At 50.3% G+C, this 19,253-nt stretch overlaps 1 protein-coding gene across 4 annotated transcripts in view; it reads right to left on the bottom strand.

Annotated features, from left to right (window-relative positions):
* PTPN5 (protein tyrosine phosphatase non-receptor type 5) overlaps positions 1–19,253 on the bottom strand; it is a 58,963-nt gene that overhangs the window by 25,154 nt on the left and 14,556 nt on the right. For all 4 annotated transcript variants that reach the window (XM_044943494.2, XM_045165818.1, XM_025286300.3 and 1 more), the window contains exons 2-3: positions 18,816–18,966; positions 9,641–9,719 (exon numbers count right to left, since the gene is read on the bottom strand). In XM_044943494.2, the coding sequence (XP_044799429.2) occupies positions 9,641–9,665 (25 nt within the window). In that variant the 5' untranslated portion in view covers positions 9,666–9,719; positions 18,816–18,966. The remainder of the gene's footprint in view (positions 1–9,640; positions 9,720–18,815; positions 18,967–19,253) is intronic.

The following is a 19,253-nucleotide window of genomic DNA, read 5'->3' as shown; positions in this document are numbered from 1 at the left end:
AATAATGGCCCAGCATGCTCCTGTGTGTCTCCCCAGCCTCCACCCACACCACTTCCTCCTGGTTTTCTGTGTTCCAGTTTCTTTCAGATTCTCTGCTGGAACCAATCTAGGAAGTAGAAAACTCTAGAAATGAGAGCTTCCGCTGGGGGACGGGGGGTGGGGTGTGGGGAAATCCTTACACAGTCCCAGGAAACACACGAGCCGAAGTTCCCTTCTGTGCTACCTGTGGTGGGCTGGGAGGAGGGGGCACCTACATGCCCGTCACTTGGGGGAGCTGGTAGGCCATGAGCAGATCCAGAGACACACTGGGGAATACACTGCAAGGCTTGGGAGCAAAGGGTCAGAGGACAGATGGCACTGTGGAAGGATCTCAGAAACGGGGCTGCTGACAAGAAGAATGAGATTGAATGCAACAGATACAAATTTAAAATAGACACACATGCATGAAATATTGCCCCCTGTTCTACAAGAGGACACAGAAACAAAGGAACAAAATACACATGAAACATTAGAGCACGTTAACTACGAGGAGAAGGGACATGGCAGTGGGAGACAAAAGAGAAAAATAAATGAACGAAACCAGAGAGGGGCCTTGTGAGGACCTCTGAAGGTAACCAGGCCGCACACAGGGGAGTATGCCTGACAGTACTCTAAAGCTGCCAACCATCACCACCCTCTCTTCTCCCAGATCTAAACAAAACCAGTTGAGCTGGAAGTGGGACCAAGGGCCAGTGTGGAAAGAATGAACGAAAGCAGAGGACCCTTCAAGCTGCCTGCGTCCTGGAACTGGGAGAGTTGTAGACAGAGGACTCCGCCACGATTCATAGACTTAGTGAAACAGAGCTGACTGCCAAGGACCCCTGAGTTTCTCTTGGACTGAATGGGTTCACCAACATGCCGTAAGTAATTTCATTGGCTTTCTGGAGGGAGATTCCATGCCTTGATGACTGTCTCCATAGATGCCCCTGCAGGATTAACCAACTCCTGTTAAGATCCTTGGGGCTGGGGCTTCCCTGGTGGTTCAGTGGTAAAGAATCCACCTGCCAATGCAGGAGACATGGGTTTGATCCCTGGTTCAGGAAGACCCCACATGCAATGCAGCAACCAAGCTTGTGTGCCACAACTACTGAGCCTGCGCTCTAGAGCCCGGAAGCTGCAACTACGGAGCCCACGCGCCACAGCTACTGAAGCCCGAGGGCCCTAAAGCCTGTGGCTTCAAGAGAAGCCACTGCAAGGAAGCCACAACTAGAGAGCAGCTGCCACTTGCTGCAACTAGAGAAAAGACCACACAGCAGTGAAGCCCCAACACAGCTAAAAAAAGAAAAAAAAATCCCTGGGGTTGGGTCAGCCCCAGACTGCCAGGCTGAGCAGGGCCCTGCACTCCCTCCCTTCTGGCCATACCACTCCCCAGGAGACGAGAGGTCCACTGGGCCCAGGATATGTGCCCATGCCCCTCTTCTCAGGCCATGCTTTGGCAGTGAGGACTCCAGGACCCTCTGTCCAAATGGCCTGAAGCCTTCAGGAAGGCAGGAACACCCTTCTGAGGGGAGACATGGCCTTCCACAAGGGTATCTTTAGGTCTGAGGGGTGACCGAGGGTCAACTAGCAGGGTGGAGTGTGGAGCGTGCTTGCACGCACAGACTGATGTGCCCCTATGCATGCACACAAGAGCCCCCACCATGCAGGACTGGGCAGGGGGTGGCGCCCCACCTGCAGTCTGACCTTGGTCCCTGCCAACGTCGGGAACAGGCCTGCCCATGAAGCTGCCTGCTGGCAGTGCTGTGAACAACACACGGGGACATCATGCCATCATCAGCACCTACTGTTGTCTTTTTAAAAAAATAATTTTATCTTTGTTTATTTTTCGCCGCGCTGGGTTTCTGTTGCTGCGTGGGTTTTTCTCTAGCTGTGTTAAGAAGGGACTACCCTCCAGGGCTGGTGTGTGGGCTTCTTACTGCAGTGGCTTCTCTTGTGGAGCACGGGCCCTAGGGTGCTTGGACTCAGTAGCTGCAGCTCCCCAGGTCTAGAGCGCAGGCTTAATGGTTGTGGAGTATGGGCTTAGCTGCTCTGCGGCATCAGGGCTCCTCTGGGATCAGGGATCGAACCTATGTCTCCTGTATCGGCAGGTGGATCCTTTACCACCGAGCCACCAGGGAAGCCAGGGAAGCCCCTTATTCACCTCCTTCCTCTGCCCCACAGCCCTGAGGAAGCTGCTGGTCCCAGGCCAGGCCTGCACTGGTGCATTCGGCAGGAGCCAAGGCCCCAGCATCAGCAGGCTTGCCTCGTTCCTCGCAAATGTGAACACCTACACACAGAAGGGGGGTTGGGGAGTGTGAGTTTGCATGTATAAGTGTGTTTGGGTGACTGTGAGCAAGTAAATGAGCAAGGAAGTGAGCAAGCGAGGGGGAAGTACAAGAGGAGGGTGAGCATGTGGAAAAGAGTGTGTGCACGCTGGAAAAAAAAACCTATGTTTGCATGTGCACACAGGGGAGTGTGTGCACGCCCTTGTCCACCACAGTACCTAGGAACTGTATGCAGTGAAGGCTGGGGACAGGGTGGAGAAGCAGAAGGAAGGAACAAGCCTGCTTATCTGCACGTGCAGGAGAAGGGGGCGTGGCTTCAGGAAAGAAAGAGCCCTAAAGAGGAAACGGTGAACAAGCAAGCGTGTCCACCTCTAAGCTCATCTCTAGTGGAAAAGGCTGGATGACAGGGCGGTGGAGCTGAGAGGTCTTGGGTGCGCAAGAGGAAGAAGACTCGCAGGTGTGGCAGCTGCATGTGCCCAGGGGACTGAGTGTGGGTATGACGTGCATGTGAATACATGAGCATGAGGCTGTGACAAGTGAGCACACACCAGCACGTGTGCGCCTGCGTGGAACGCCTCCGGGCATGCGAGCGAGCGTGCCTGTCCCAGGAGCAGCTGTGGGCTGCCTGCAGGTGTTGGCGATGCCTGATGATGTGTTCATCCAGAAATCTCAGTCTGGGAGGACTGGATGACCTGCTTGGCGCCAGCTCAGGTCTGGATGACCGTGGCCCCAGGAATGTTGGCCGTGTTGCCCCCGCCTGGCAGTATGTGTAGGAATGAGTGAGTCACCCAGGCATGGCTGGTCCTCACTCTGCCTTGCCTCTTAGTCTTGCCCAGTGGGGAAGACAGCTGGGAGGGGGAGAGATTACTCAAGGGCTGTATTTTTACACCATCGTTATGCAACTGCTTGCCATGCCCGTGGGCTCATTCTAAAGGCCCAACGTCCCAAGTCTCTGGCCCTGTATATCTCCATCTCCTTTTAGGTCCAAGTGGAGGCTTAGGTCAGTGGTTCTGGCTGATGAAAACTGTGGAAGTCTACTCCTTATCAGGTTTCAGGGCTACTCTATTCATAATGCCAAGCCCCATCCCACCCCACCCCCCGAGTCACAGTCCTTTCCAACCCCTCCTTGCTTGGCTTTGATTTCTCCATAGCACTATCACCATCTGCCCTACTATATATTCTCCTTATTTATTGTCTATCTTTTCCTTAATAGCAATGCCTATGTATTTTTTTTTAACATGTATTTATTTGGTTGTGCCAGGTCTTAGCTGCAGCACAAAGGATCTTCAATTTTTACTGCAGCACGTAAAATCTTTTTTAGTTTCGGCATGTGGGACATAGTTCCCTGACCAGGGATCAAACCCGGACCCTTGCATTGAGAGCCTGGACTCTTCGCCACTGGATCACCAGGGAAGTCCCACAGATGTTTATGCAATACTCACTACATTCCAGGCACTGTTTTGAGCTCCATTCATTCATTTCATCCTCCAACAGTTCCATGTGGGAGTGAATGTTATTCTTGCGGTTTTTGTAAATGGAAGGTACTAAGAGGCTAAGGAGCCTGCCCACAATCACCCCGGTGGTGGGGCCACGGTTGGGTTCAGAATGCCTGATCTTAGCTAGTTCACGATCCTGTCCTGTGAGGGTGGAAAATTTTCTCAGGTTGGCTCACTGTTGACTTTCTAGTACTTACAGAGTGCCTGGCACATGGAGGTGGTCAATGAATGGTGAGTAAACGGATGAAGAGATGAGTGAATAAATGCTGTCACGGAGGATGGAAGAGAGAGGCCGTTGCCTTTGAAGAGCTCATGGCCCCATGGAGGAAACAGACAAAAAGTTATTTCAGTATCAATCAAGATGTCTAGAGGGGCACATAACTTGCCTGGACCCTGGCAGGCAGGCTTCCCAGAGCAAGAGCACAGATGGAGACAGGCATAGTGACGTCACCCAACTCCTCCTAACGCCTCCCTGGAGACATACACACCTTAGTTATTTCTGCCTCAGTCCACAAGGTGCCAGGAGAATATGATGGCTAAATGGTGACAAGGAAACAGAATGGGGCAGTGGCTCCTGGGCTCCGGAAGGAAACTGCCTGGAATGAAGCCTCCCTCTACCAAACACCAGCTAAATGAACCTGGACAGACTCTCTAACTTCTCTGGACCCTGGTCCTTTCTTCTATGAGAAAACTGAAAGCGTTAGTAGCTCAGTTGTGTCTGACTCTTTACGACCCCATGGACTGTAGCCCACCAAGCTTCTCTGTCCATGAAATTGTCCCGCCAAGGATAATGGAGTGGGTAGCCATTTCCTTTTCCAGGGGATCTTTCGGACCCAGGGATCGAATCCAGGTATCCTGCGTTGCAGGAGGATTCTTTATCGTCTTAGCCACCAGGAAAGCCCCTTTCTTCTATGAGATGGGGGATAGCAAATAATGTCTGATTTCTTAGGGCAATCATTGTATTTCCTAGGGAAATAATACCTAATTTCCCAGGGCAATAGTGGCAGACTTTATTTTGGGGGGCTCCAAAATCACTGCAGATAGTGACTGCAGCCATGAAATTAAAAGACACTTGCTCCTTGGAAGAAAAGCTACGACCAACCTAGAAAGCATATTAAAAAGCAGAGATATTACTTTGCCTACAAAGGTCTGTCTAGTCAAAGCTATGGTTTTTCCAGTGGTCATGTATGGATGTGAGAGTTGGACTATAAAGAAAGCTGAGTGCCAAAGAACTGATGCTTTTGAACTGTGGTGTGGGAGAAGACTCTTGAGAGTCCCTTGGACTGCAAGGAGACCAAACCAGTCAATCCTTAAGGAAATCAGTCACTGGAAGGACTGATGCTGAAGCTCCAATACTTTGGCCACCTGATGTGAAGAACTGACTCATTTGAAAAGACCCTGATGCTGCGAAAGATTGAGGGCAGGAGGAGAAGGGGACGACAGAGGATAAGATGGTTGGATGGCATCACTGACTCGATGAACATGAGTTTGAGCAAACTTTGGGAGTTGGTGATGGACAGGGAAGCCTGGCATGCTGCAGTCCATGGGGTCACAGAGAGTCGAACATGACTGAGCCACTGAACTGAACTGAGCTTCCTAGGGCAGCAGAGAGGACTGAGTGAGATATGTTACTATATTATGATTCATAAGAAATTTATAATTGGTCATTCAGATGACCAAAATATATATTTCTCATATATACTTGGCCTTTATCCACAGTTCCTAACTCATATCTTCCAAAACCTTTGGAATTTCTTGAGCTAGAAGAGCAATGAGATAATATTTGGTCACATCTTTAGTCCTGAAAATGCTTCAGGGAAGGTGCCTTTTGGATCCCACCCAAGAATGGGGGCTGGTAGCCAGGAGAACCATGTGATTAGAGCACTGGAACTTTCTAGTCCCAGGCCTGACCTCAAGAGAGAGAGGCTGGGGACGGAATCATTCACCAATGGCCAACGATTTAATCAATCGTGTTTATGTAATACAGCCTCAGGAAACAACCAAAAGGACAGGACTGGAGAGCTTGTGGGCCAGTGACTACACAGATGTGGGGAGAGTGGTGCTGGGAGAGGAAGGGGCCTCCGAGCAGGGAAACCGACACCCTGCCCGACACACTGTCTTCGGTCTGGGTGGTCATCTTCTGCATCCTTTAATATCCTCTTATAATAAATTGGGGATCTAAAAATGTTTCTCTGAGTTCTGAGAGCCATTCTAGCAAACCTGAGGGCAGTGTTGTGGGAACCTCTGATATAGAGCCAATCATAAGTCAGAAGTACAGGTGACCTTCAGGACTTGCAATTGGCATCCTGAGTTGGAGGGGGTTGTTGGAACCTCCAGTTGGTAGCGGGTCACCAAAAAGCACAGGTAACAACCTGGGCTTGTGACTGGCGTCTGAAGTGGAGGGTGGACTTGTGGGCTCGAGCCCTTTACCTGTGGACTCTGACGCTCTCTCCCAGTAGAGTGTTAGGAATGAGCTGACTCCTCACATACCCTGCTGGTGTCCCCGCCCCCTAGCTTACATGTAAAAGCATTTAGTACAGTGCCTGGCACCAGGAGGGCAATGTGCTGGCCCTGTGGAGGTGATCATTACTCCCCTTCCATCCTCTGCTGGTTGTTGGCTTTTGGGGAGGAATGGGAAAGAGGGTTGGAACACATCACGCTTATTACTGCAGCCTCTCTGCAGTGGCTTCATGCTATTTTTCAGAAGCAGCTCCAAGCAGGGCAAGGACTATGCTTGTTATTCCTAGTACATTCCACTATATTCCCAGCATAGCATCTGACACACAGTAGGTGCTCAACAAGTATTTGTGGAATGACTGCTTGTGTGATTACATTTATTTCATCCTGGTGAGGTTAAATGTACATACTGTTGTCTCCATTCACAAACAAAGGCCTAGAGGACCAGCAAGGTTAAGTGATTTGTCCATAATCACACAGTGTGTATACAGAACAGCCGGATTCTAAGGCCAGACCCGGAGTTCTTTCCTCCACACTATGCTACTCTGGATTCCTATACACGATGTCCTATTTTCTGTAGATTTTTTTCTAGCCAGTGGGGCCATCCCTGTTTGTAGAATCATCTCTGAATTCTATGACTCATATCTGAATCACAGAACTGTTTAATAGTTGAAAGGACTGTGATGTCATCTCGACCTCCCACCCTTTGCGGAAATTTCCAACGTCTATCCAGACAATACTTAAATACCTCGAGTGACGGAACACTCATTTTGTCTTGAATTATCAAGTTCCGGGACCAGATTTCTTTTAGAGTCAAAAAGAAAGTTCTGTATCCTGTGGGCCAACAAGGTCTCTTTTTAAAATTTTTATGTATTGGATTTATGCCCTCTTTCTGAGACATACAGAATGGATATGCTGTCCCCTTCACAAGACAGCCTTTCAGATGTTTGTAGACAGCTCTCATAGCCCTTTGGAGAATTTTTTCCCTCAAGATAGCTGTTTTGGGTTCCCACAAGGACTCTGGTGCGATGGCATCCATCCTAGCCTACCTTAAACGTGAACGTGAAGTCGCTCAGTCATGTCTGACCCCATGGGCAGTAGCCTGCACCAGGCTCCTCCGTCCATGGGATTTTCTAGGCAAGAGTACTGGAGTGGGTTGCCATTTCCTTCTCCATGGAATCTTCCCGACCCAGGGATCGAACCCAGGTCTCCCGCATTGTAGACAGACGCTTTACCATCTGAGCCACCAGGGAAGTCCTAGCCTACTTTAGATCAGATCAGATCAGATCAGTCACTCAGTAGTGTCCGACTCTTTGCGACCCCATGAATCACAGCAGGCCAGGCCTCCCTGTCCATCACCAACTCCCGGAGTTTACTGAGACTCACGTCCATCAGGCCATCAAAAGTGTTTTGAGCAATGGCACCCCCTACTGGACAAGGTATGAATTACGTCAAAGGGCCAAATGCTCATTAGGAGGCCGGAGGAGCTTCCTCAGTTACTGGGGTCCCGGCTCCTAGTGTGAATAAAACAACTGCTTAAACAGTCATCGCTATTCTCTCAGCATTGAAACATGTATATTATCATATATGAAACAGATTGCCAGTTCAGGTTCGATGCATGAGACAGGGTGCTCAGAGCTGGTGCACTGGGATGACCCAGAGGGATGGGATGGGGAGGGAGGTGGGAGTGGGGTTCAGGATGGGGAACACATGTAAACCCATGGTTGATTCATATCAATGTATGGCAAAACCCACTACAATATTGTAAAGTAATTAGCCTCCAACTAAAATAAATAAATTAAAAAGACAAACAGTCATCGCTTTAGAGTCACACCTCGTTATTTTCTGTGTCTTTCTTAAAGAGGGTCGCTGAAGACTCAATACTCTAAGCTTCCTTGCCAATCATGAGGTTTCTGACAAGCTACAGGTCTGAACTGAGTGCCGAAGAATTGATGCTTTTGAACTGTGGTGTTGGAGAAGACTCTTGAGAGTCCCTTGGACTGCAAGGAGATCCAACCAGTCCATCCTAAAGAAGATCAGTCCTGGGTGTTCATTGGAAGGACTGATGCTGAAGCTGAAGCTCCAATACTTTGGCCACCTGATGCGAAGAGCTGACTCATTTGAAAAGACCCTGACGCTGGGAAAGATTGAAGGCGGGAGGAGAAGGGGACAACAGGGGATGAGATGGTTGGATGACTTGATGGACATGAGTTTGAGTAAACTCCAGGAGTTGGTGATGGACAGGGAGGCCTGGTGTGCTGCTGTCCATGGGGTCGAAAAGAGTTGGACACGACTGAGCTGAACTGAACAGGTCTGGGACTTCAAAATTAGAATTCAAAAGCTGTTGATTTTTCCTTAACAAAGAGGTCTGGCAAGGGAGGAGCTTCCCTGGTGGCTCAGGTGATAAATAATTCACCTGCAATGCAGGAAACCTGGGTTCGATCGGGAAGTTCTGCTGAAGGAGGAAATGGCAATCCACTCCAGTACTCTTGCCTGGAAAAATCCCATGGGCAGAGGAGCCTGGTGGGCTAGTCCATGGGGTTGCAGAGTAGGACATGATTGAGTAATTAACACTAACACTTTTGGAAAAGGAAATATGAAAATGTATGCGGTGTGACAGGATTATGGTGATTTTTCTTTTCCTTTTTTTTTTTTTAACTTGTCTTTATTTTCTAATATTTCTACAATGGATATTTGTTATTAGGAGGGAAAAATCAATAAAAACTTTCATAAAAGGTAAAAGCACACAAAATAACTTCCTCCACCCTCCTTCCTTCCTTCCTTCCTTCCAAAGCGATTTATCATGACTTAGGTATCTGGTCTCTAACTGGGATGGGCTGCCATCTCATGGGCAGGAGTGCCTTGGTAATACCTCTACGGAGACAGCAATGGCCACGGTTCACACTCCGCGCAAGAGCAGTCAATGGGACTCAGGCAGTATAACTGGACATTCACAGCCAGGCTTCTCCCCAGCCCTGTCAAGGAGTTTCTCCACATCGTCCCCCTACCCTTGATTCTTGCCACGGTGAGGCTGTGTTTCCTCATCTTACCTTTCGAAGTCTGCCCAGTATACCACTGGCCAGTGGTCATGTCCCAGTCAAGTCTGGGCTCCCTAGCTCTCCACCCGTCTCGCCACCCTCCCCACACACCTTCAGCTGCCTGCTCTTCCCTCCAGCTGAGTCTAGAGCAGCTCCAAATGGTATCAGAAAGACATCAGGGATTCGCAAAACAAATCTTCACTGAAACGAAGACCTACAGACCAGCCAAGTCACTCCTCTCGAGCTGATTCACAGCCACCCAGGTTCTCCTCCAGCCCCAGGGTCCTTGGGGACTCTCTGCCTCCGTTCAGAGCTCTGGGAGCACCTGGGTGCTGGGAAGACTCACCGGGCAGCCTCTCGCTGCAGCACATGTCCAGGGCCCCTCCCTCGGAGTCATCAGCAGTGTGGTTCTCTCGCTCTCACTCCTGCAGCAGGACGAAAAATGGGAGGTGAGGCTGTTGATGAATGAGGATCAAGACAAAACCCTGAGCAAAGAGGAAAAGCCTTCCTTTTTCTGCACTGGGTCCTTTGGAATAACCCTGTCCCATTAGGGGGACCTGAGGAAAAGACCAACCTACGGAGGGGTCAAGCTGGAGAGGCAGGGGCAGAGTTTTGCAGGTGTCTTCCACGTGGAGTAACCAGCAGCAGCATCACTAAAACCACCATCAGCACCGTATCTCCACCATAGAAGGAGGGCTTACTTCATGCAAAGCACTTCACAAACTTTATCACACTGAGTCTTCACTAGGACCCCATGAATTAGGGATCATTCCACTTGGCTCAGAGAAATTAAGTATCCTGCCTCAGGTCACACAGCACCTTTGGATAGAGCGGGGTATGAAATTACAGTCTAGGACTCCAGGTTCACATTTGCACTGCTGTGCCATTCTGCCTCCGAGTTTCTGTGGGTTTGAACCCTGAGTGGTCAAGAGGGATCTGGGTGACATATAGTCTGTGTCCAGCCCTCCCCCATGCCCTGCCCATTTCCTGTGGCTCAGGCAGTACAAAGTGGTATGCAAAACTCTTCTCTAGAAATAGCTAGAAAAAGTAGCTGTCTACTTTTAGACATATTCTAAATGTTCTATTTCCTTTTGAAATCAGAAAACCTTCTTTATCAGGGTACCTTTCAGGACTAGGCTGGGGTCTAGAGTTTCTCCTTTACCCAGTAAGCTGGAAAAAGTTTGCTGGAGATTAGCCAGACCCCAGGTGGGTTCTGGCTTCCCTGGTGACTCAGACGGTAAAGAAGATACCGTCTGGGTATCTTCTGGGTTAGGAAGATGCCCCAGAGAAGGGAATGGTGACCCACTCTAGTATTCTTGCCTGGAGAATCCCATGGACAGAGTTGCCTGGTAGGCTACAGTTCATGGAGTCGCAGAGAGCTGGACACGACTTTCCCTTTTCACTTTCATTTTTCAGGAAGTTTGTGTCGTCTGACATATCCTGAGTGACTGCTCTGTTCTCAGGGCTTCCCCTGCTTTGGGAAGGGCCTGCTGCACAGCGTGGGCTCCAGGGGCTCTGCCTGCCCTTGGTCCGACCCCTAGCAGCAGCTGACTGATCCACGGCTGGACAAGCCCACCAGCCTGGGACAATCAGAACCTCTCCCCTGCACTTTTCAAATATATTCTGAGGGCTGAACCATTGTAGCCACAGTGCCCTGGAGAGAGGGTCCAGAAACATCTGTTGCTGAGGCCATAGAAGCTGCTGCATTCCGGCCCATCCTGAACCTTGACTGAGCAACATGCCTGTTAAGACCATCAGATGCCCCAGGATTCTTCCAATTGCTGTTGTTCAGTCACTCAGTCGTGTCTGACTCAGTCGTGTCTGACTCTTTGCGACCCCATGGACTGCAGCACACCAGGCTTTCCTGTCCTTTACCACCTCCCAGAGCTTGCTCAAACTTATGTCCTTTGAGTCGGTGATGCCATCCAACCAACTCATCCTCTGCCGCCCCATTCTCCTCCTGCCTTCTATCTTCCCAGCATCAGGGTATTTTCCAGTGAGTCAGCTCTTCTCATCAGGTGGCCAAATGTATTGGAGCTTCAGCATCAGTCCTTTCAATGGATATTCAGGGTTGATCTCCTTTAGGATTGACTGGTTGGATTTCCTCACAGTCCAAGGGACTCTCAAGAGTCTTCTCTAGCACCACAGTTTGAAAGCATCAATTCTTCAGCCCTCGGCCTTCTTTATAGTTCAGCTCTCACATCCGTACATGACCACTGGAAAAAACATAGCTTTGACTAGACAGAGCTTTGTTGGCAAAGTAATGTCTCTGCTTTTTAATATGCTGTTTAGGTTTGTCATAGCTATTCTTCCAAGGAGCATCTTTTAATTTCACGGCTGCAGTTACTGTCTATGGTGATTTTGATCCTTCCAATACATTCCAATATTTTAGCTTAAGATGGTGGGATTTGATTTCTGAAACTGGCAGCCAGAAGAAACTTTAATCTACCCTTGCTATCATAGTACTTCCAAGAAGTTCAGGAGGTCAGCTGCCTCTCCACCTACTAGCCCTGCAATCCTGACTCTTAGACTGGTCCTGAGGCCGACTCCAGGCCCAACTGCAACCTTGAAACAGTGACGGGCACAGAGGTCGGGGTAAGGATGCCCCTTTTGATTCTGACATCTTCTGCTCTCAACTGGCAACTGTTTTACTCTTTCCTCACTCCAGCTGGCACGATCTCTGAGAATCCCAAACCCCAGGGCCTGGCTCTCCTGCAGAGAGATGAGTGCTATCTTCAAGGCCCTTTAAATGTCTCTGGAGTCTCTCCACTGTTCCCCACTCTCTGCCACCTACATCTTGGTCCAGGGCAGCATCTCTTGCCTAGATTCCTGAGGCGGTCTTTTAACTGGTCTCTGGCATCCACTCAGGCTGGCCTCCGAAACATTCTCTAATATATATGGCTTCGTAGGTTGTGCAGTTTACAACCTGCACGACTGGATAGGGCTGGCCTGAGCGAGAATCAGCTCTTTCACACTTACCACATAACTTGCTTCTTTTAAAAAATACTTGAATGGCGTCCTATTACACTCAAAACAAAGACAATAATCCTTAGATGTGGCTTACCAGATCTTGAACATTCTGTCCTCCATTCATCCCTCCAGCCTTATTTCATGCCTCTTTCCTTTTTAACCTCTGCACTCTAGCTACATCAGGGCAGGCTTTTTTCTGCACAGTGCCTTTGCTCATGCTTTTCTCCCTGCCTGGAGAGCTCCCCACCCCCCACCCCCCGGCCCCCAAGGTCTACTTCCCATTAGTTTTTACTCATAGCCTTTGACAAAGTTTGAAATTTTATTTTGCTTTATGCCATTATTTGACTAACATTGGATTATAAGTGACATGAGGGCAGGGACCACCATTTGGGTTTCATTTATCACTGTAGCTTCAAAGTCTTGCTTGGTGCCTGCTCCGTAGCGGGTGTTCAATGCATAAACAAACACTCGGTGAAGAAGTGAACGTGGCCCTGACCTTCTGGGAAAAAACCTCAGGCCTCTCAAACATGGCCATTATCTGAGCTGCCTTTGGAAAGCAGACCTTCGTGAAGGCACTTGGAACCCTCCTCCCCTGCTGCAGTCCACAGCAGACCAGTATCACAGAGCTGGAAGCCCTTTCATTTAGCAGAGGAGGAAACGGAGGCACAGAAGGGAGTCTGCCTGGCCCCAGGTTATGTGCCGCGTGGGTAGCCAGCGGATGGGGATGGAGAACCCTGACCCCCAACCTCCTGATCCAGAGCTTTTGCTTTCTTTACCTTGAAGAGCGCCCCGGCTGGAGGGTAGCCCCAGAGGTCTGAGCCTTGGCTCAGTGCAAAAAGGTAACCCAGGTATATCCAGATACCTCTGCAATAGGACCCATGATGACTCACAGCTGCTTTCACACCTCAAGCCTCCCAGGCCCCAAGTCGTGTTCAGAATAGCTCAGCCCTGCATGTGTGCAGCGGACTCTATAAATAAGCTTCCTAGAAAATGACTAATTTCATCATCAGGAAAGCAGAAAGAGTAGCACCTCTCATCTGGAGAGGACAATGAAGCAAGAGCCTGCTCTGGGCCCTGCAGTCGAAGGACTCCAGGCAACCTCGCCAAAACCTGCATGTTGAGGCTGTTCAGGGGAGGGTTTGAATTAGATTTCCAAAGGGAAGAGCTGGTGCATTCAGGCTGACTCGAGAAGCCCAGTCTCTGGGCACTGTCCTCCTTCCTCCCAGCCAAGAGCAGAAATAGCTGCTTGCTGTGCATTACTGCAGGCTCCCTCTCTTCCTTTATCCACTTCAACCAGCTGGGGACACAGGAGAAGAAAACTGGCCTGTGACCACAGGCAGCCACTTGCTGGACTGGCCCCTCACTGCTACTCTTAGAAACCAGAGAACCCCCAAGATAAAGGGACTAGGAGATCACCCGGCCTGTCCCTCCCTCACCGATGGAGAATGTGTGGGAGGGGAAAGAACCTTTCCAAAGCCACTGCCCCATTCAACAAGCGCTCACTGAGCAGCTTCGGGGAGCAAGGCAGCAGAACTAGGAACACAGTGACAAACATGCCAGGCCCTTCCCCCCACAACTCCCAGTCTTCTGGGGAGACACACAAGCAAACACGATTGCTCCCACACCAGCTTTAATAGACTGCATGCACATGATACCTTGGGGAGCTCAGCTTATGGTGGGGGTGGAGGGGATGTCTTCGGCAAGGGGAATATAGGAGCTGGTTCTTAAAGGATGTTTATAGGTGGATGAGGGAATCACAAGGAAAAGAACTTCTTTCATGGTACAAACAGAAACAGGGGAGCACCCCAGAGGCTCGAGATGGATAGCGTATTTGGCATTAACTGGAAGTAGTTGATCAACAGGCTGGGGAAGTGATGTAGGCCAGGACACAGCAGAGGCACTTGAACAGAAATCCTGCCACCTGGGTGGGGCTTCCCTTGAACCAAGAGGTGCCACAGGCTCCCCTGTCCCTGGGCTGAGGAGGTCTGTTGTAGGAAGGGTGATTAGTGGCATAAGTTTGAGGAACAGACATTAGACCCAGTTGGTGGTTACCTGATCTGGTCCCAAACTACATTTGGGGTAAAATTCACATAACATAAAATTCACTATTTAAACCATTTCAAATCATGAGAAATTCTGGGCTGGAGGAAGCACAAGCTGGAATCAAGATTGCCAGGAGAAATATTAATAACCTCAGATATGCAGATGACACCACCCTTATGGCAGAAAGTGAAGAAGAACTAAAGAGCCTCTTGATGAAAGTGAAAGAGGAGAGTGAAAAAGTTGGCTTAAAGCTCAACATTCAGAAAACTAAGATCATGGCATCTGGTCCCATCACGTCATGGCAAATAGATGGGGAAACAGTGGAAACAGTGGCTGACTTTATTTTTCTGGGCTCCAAGATTGCTGCAGATGGTGATTGCAGCCATGAAATTAAAAGACGCGTACTCCTTGGAAGAAAAGTTATGACCAGCCTAGACAGCATATTAAAAAGCAGAGACATTACTTTGCCAACAAAGGTTCGTCTAGTCAAGGCTATGGTTTTTCCAGTAGTCATGTATGGATGTGAGAGTTGAACTATGAAGAAAGCTGAGCGCCAAAGAATTGATGCTTTTGAACTGTGGTATTGGAGAAGACACTTGAGAGCCCCTTGGACTGCAAGGAGATCCAACCAGTCCATCCTAAGGGAGATCAGTCCTGGGTGTTCTTTGGAAGGACTGATGCTGAAGCTGAAACTCCAATATTTTGGCCACCTCATGCGAAGAGTTGACTCATTGGAAAAGACTCTGATGCTGGGAAAGATTGAGGGCAGGAGGAGAAGGGGACGACAGAGGATGAAATGGTTGGATGGCATCACTGACTCGATGGACAAGAATTTGGGTAGAATCCGGGAGTTGGTGATGGACAGGGAGGCCTGGTGTGCTGCTGTTCATGGGGTCACAAAGAGTCGGACACGACTGAGCGACTGAACTGAACTGAAAACATACGGTTCCAGGGTACTTATTACATCCATAATGTGAAACCACCACCATCATCTAGTTCCAGAAGAGTTTCATCACCCCCAAAAGAAAAGCCGGGACCCCTTAAGGAGTCCCTCCCATCCTCCCCTCCCTCAGCCTCTGGCAACCACTAATCCTCTTCCTGTTTCTCACAGATTTGCCTGTTCTGTGTATTTCAACTAAATGGAATCTTACAATATTGTAGCCTTTTGTGTCTGGATCCTTTCACTCAGCGTAACATTTTCTAGGTTCATCCCCGCTCTAGCATGCGTCAGTACTTAATTTCCTTTAACAGCTGGTTAATATTGCTCCACGGGCAAACTACATTTCACCCATCCATCATCTGATGGACTTCTGGACTGCTTCCACCTTTTGGGTGTTGTGAATAGTGCTGCTATGATCCAAACTTACCTTTTAAACTCCGCTCCCCACTTGCTTAACGACTTTGGGCAATCCTCTTTCAATCTGGACCCGAGGCTTCATCCCTAGGCTTCACCCCTAGATCCTAGGCTCCTGGAACCTTAACTGTCATCAGTGTCTTCGTCCATTCATGTTTGAAGGCACTGGTGCCCCTGGCGGGGTGCTGGAGACTCAGCCTGGACCAGCCCACCTTATCTTCCAGGAGCTCGTGGCCGATGGGGGAGACAGATCAGGTAACACTGGGGACTGGGTGAAGGGTGCTAACAGAGGCCTGCCTGGGAGGGACTGTGGGCATATCACCTCTGCCTGGAGGGTGGGAAGGTGGATGCATGGGTGCTCTTAGGAGACATCCTGGAGTGGATGTCAGCTTTGCCCAGGATGCAGGCAGAGAAACAGCTGACAGGTTTGGGGAGGGAGGCAGAGGAGTCTGCACTCTCCTCCCAGGTGGGTGAGGAGGAGCTGGGATGCTGAAGCCAGCATCTCTGGGTGGGAGGCTGAGCCCCTAGGAACCCCCTCACCCAACCCCAGGCAGATATGCCCTCTACGTTGGGTTTCCGGCTCCTGGGGCTCCCCGGGCTCGCTAGAGCAGGGGTCTCCAACATTTGGGATCTAATGCCTGATGATCTGAGGTGAAGCAGATGAATAAAGAATACGTAGAAATAAAGAATAAATAGAAATAAAGTGCACAATAACCGTAATCTGCTTGACTCATCCCAACACCACCCCCGCCCCCATCCGTGGAGAAACTGTCTTCCATGAAACTGATCCCTGGCGCTAAGAAGGTTGGGGACAATGGCTCTAGGCTCTAGACACCTCCCTCCCAAAGCTTGAATCCCACTACACGGCCATGTCCTCAGGACCAAACCTGCCCACTCCGACTTCCAGGCCTCTGTTCATGCTGTTACCTTGGCCTGATGTTTCTTTCCCCCCTCCTGTCAAATTTTACTAATTCTCCCCATCACCTCTTTCATGAAGCACCTCCTGATCTCCAGGGAAGAATTAAGCTCTCCCATCTCCGCTCCCACCCGACACTGGCTCTTACTCCTCTCTGCCTCTGACTTTGTTCTGCTGCTGTAGTTAGCTGTTTGTGCACCTGCCTCCCCGAGCAGTGACTTGAGAGCACATTCACCCCATCGGCCACCTCTGCATCCCAGGTGTTTAGGGCCCAAGCCAGTTGATGTCCACATTAAAGGTCAGACGGAAGGCAGTGGCAGGGTCTTAGGGGTAGTGGTTTTGAGGGTTCTGGGTGGGCAGAACCTGGCCAGGAGCTTCCCAACCTGGAGAAGACGGCCATATCATGGCCAGAAAGGGACCCAGAATGCCACCCAGGTTCTCATCAGCACTTCAGTGTGTAGGGGCAGAGGACATGCTTGCTTCATGGAGAACCAGGCTGACCGCCTCCTGCAAATGAGCCACGTGCTTTAGAGTGGACAGGTGGAGCGACCTCGCCTTCCTTCCCAGGGCGGTGGCAGGGAAGCACATAGGTGCTCAGTCACCTTCTCATCACCATCCCCTAATGTCCGGATGGGGAGAGATGTCATCTGGGGCCAGGGCAGAAAGTTTTATCTGGACAAAGCACACGAGATGTGAATGGAGGAGAGAGGCTGGCTTTAGGATATCCCCAAAGAGAAACCAAGGCAAGGGAGATTCAGTACTTGCCTCAGGTCAAAAAGGGTGTGAACAACTGTTTTCAGGCACTTAAAAATCCCGATTCCCTTTCGGGAGTTGCCTCTCTCTTCCCCAGGTGCTCTGCCAGTCCCTTGCCGCAGGGACGGCCCAAGACCAGAGGTCAGTTACCTGTCATCCTGTGTCACACCCCAAAGCCTTCTGACAAGCACCTTTCCTGTGTAAGTCTGTCAGTTTCTGTTGCTGGCACCCACAGTGCTCAGACCAATGCGTGTAGCAAACTCGTGGAACAGATACGCTGAGCCCAGGACTTCCAATGCTTAGTTCACTGCTATTTCCATCCTGCCAAGCTGCCTACCCTCCCTGCCCAGCTGTCCACTGTCCAGCCATCTGTCCCCACGTCTGAGCAGACTGAAAACTCAGAGTGCTCTGGATCCCAAACACAGGGTCTGTGAGTCCTCTGCTTGGAATGTGCCCTGATGAATGATGACGCCTTCTCCACTTTGCTCTGCTGGTGGGAGATAGCGGCGTGGGTGTGGCAGACAGCCAAGGGAAGGGGAGATGAAGGGGTGCTGGAGAGGCCCAGGCTGCAAAGGGGTGGGGGCTGGGCAAGATGGAAAGAGTTTTCCATCTTTCACGTGAGTTTGATTCAGGGTCTGCAACACTCATGCGCTTGACTAGTGATGACCAAACACTGCTGCTGCTGCTAAGTCGCTTCAGTTGTGTCCAACTCTGTGCGACCCCATAGACGGCAGCCCACCAGGCTCCCCCGTCCCTGGGACTCTCCAGGCCAGAACACTGGAGTGGGTTGCCATTTCCTTTTCCAATGATGAAAGTGAAAAGTGAAAGTGAAGTTGCTCAGTCAGGTCTGACTCCTAGTGACCCCATGGACTGCAGCCTACCAAGCTCTTCTGTCCATGGGATTTTCCAGGCAAGAGTGCTGGAGTGGGGTGCCACTGCCTTCTCCATGATCAAACACTAGTGCTTACCAAACACCTACTATGTGCGGGCCACAGGGTGAGGCCCTGGGGATACAGCAAAGTGCAGGCTCTCAGAGCACAGAGGGGGAGTACAGGGAAGCAAAAGGCAGGGGAACACAGGTGGCCTGTTTGATGGGAGAAGTGCAGGGTATGGGGGCTGCCGGTGAGGCCCCGAGACTGGCAGGAGAGTCGGGGAAGATTCCCAGGAAGGAACCTATGAGGGGACATGAAGGAGAGGAGGGGGTCAGGCCTTGTGGAGTGACAGAGCAGCAGCTGGGGTGTTCCAGGCCGAAGGAAGGCCCATGAAGGGGCCTGGAGTTGAGAGGAAGTGGGGCACGCTCAAACGACTGGAAAGAAATTCAGTTTGACAAGGGCACGTGGGAAGGGAGTGTGGACGGGGACATCTTCCGAGTGCTCATTTGTCATGTTCTTCGTTTGTGTTCTCCTCCTCCCTCCCCTTCTTTCCAGAGACGTAAGGCAGACCTTAATCTTCACAACGGCCCTAGGAGGAACATATGTTCATTACCTTGTAGTTTCTAGATGAGGAAATGGAGATTCAGAGAAGTCCAGTGACCTGCCCAAGGGCACACAGCTAGTAGTAACAGGTCTGCCTCTTGCTGCCCATAGTCCTCAGCTCTCTTCTCTTCTGGCTTTTGGTCTTCGTTGAAAACAACACTCTGAAAATAGGAAGAGAGTGAATGTGAACAGAACGGCAGTTACCTTGCACATGTTCTTTGAAACAATCCTCATTTAGGTCTTTGGGGGCAGCACGCCCATTTTACAGATGAAGAAACTGAGGCTCAGGTGGTGAAGTGACTCAGCTTGATTCACACAGCAAGTGACTTAGTGAAGGAGCCGGAGGGGGAGACTCCTGTCCCCAGGGATCCGAAGGAGTTCACAGCTACAGGGCCGTTACCTCGTATGTCCTCCCCAGGAACAGAAGGAAGCCCTGCCCTGGACCCTG

This window comes from Bubalus bubalis, chromosome 5 (assembly GCF_019923935.1).
Source record: "Bubalus bubalis isolate 160015118507 breed Murrah chromosome 5, NDDB_SH_1, whole genome shotgun sequence".
NCBI classification, from domain to species: Eukaryota; Metazoa; Chordata; class Mammalia; order Artiodactyla; family Bovidae; genus Bubalus; species Bubalus bubalis.
Note: the sequence above shows the minus strand (reverse complement) of the source record. Positions and strands in the feature narration are given on the sequence as shown.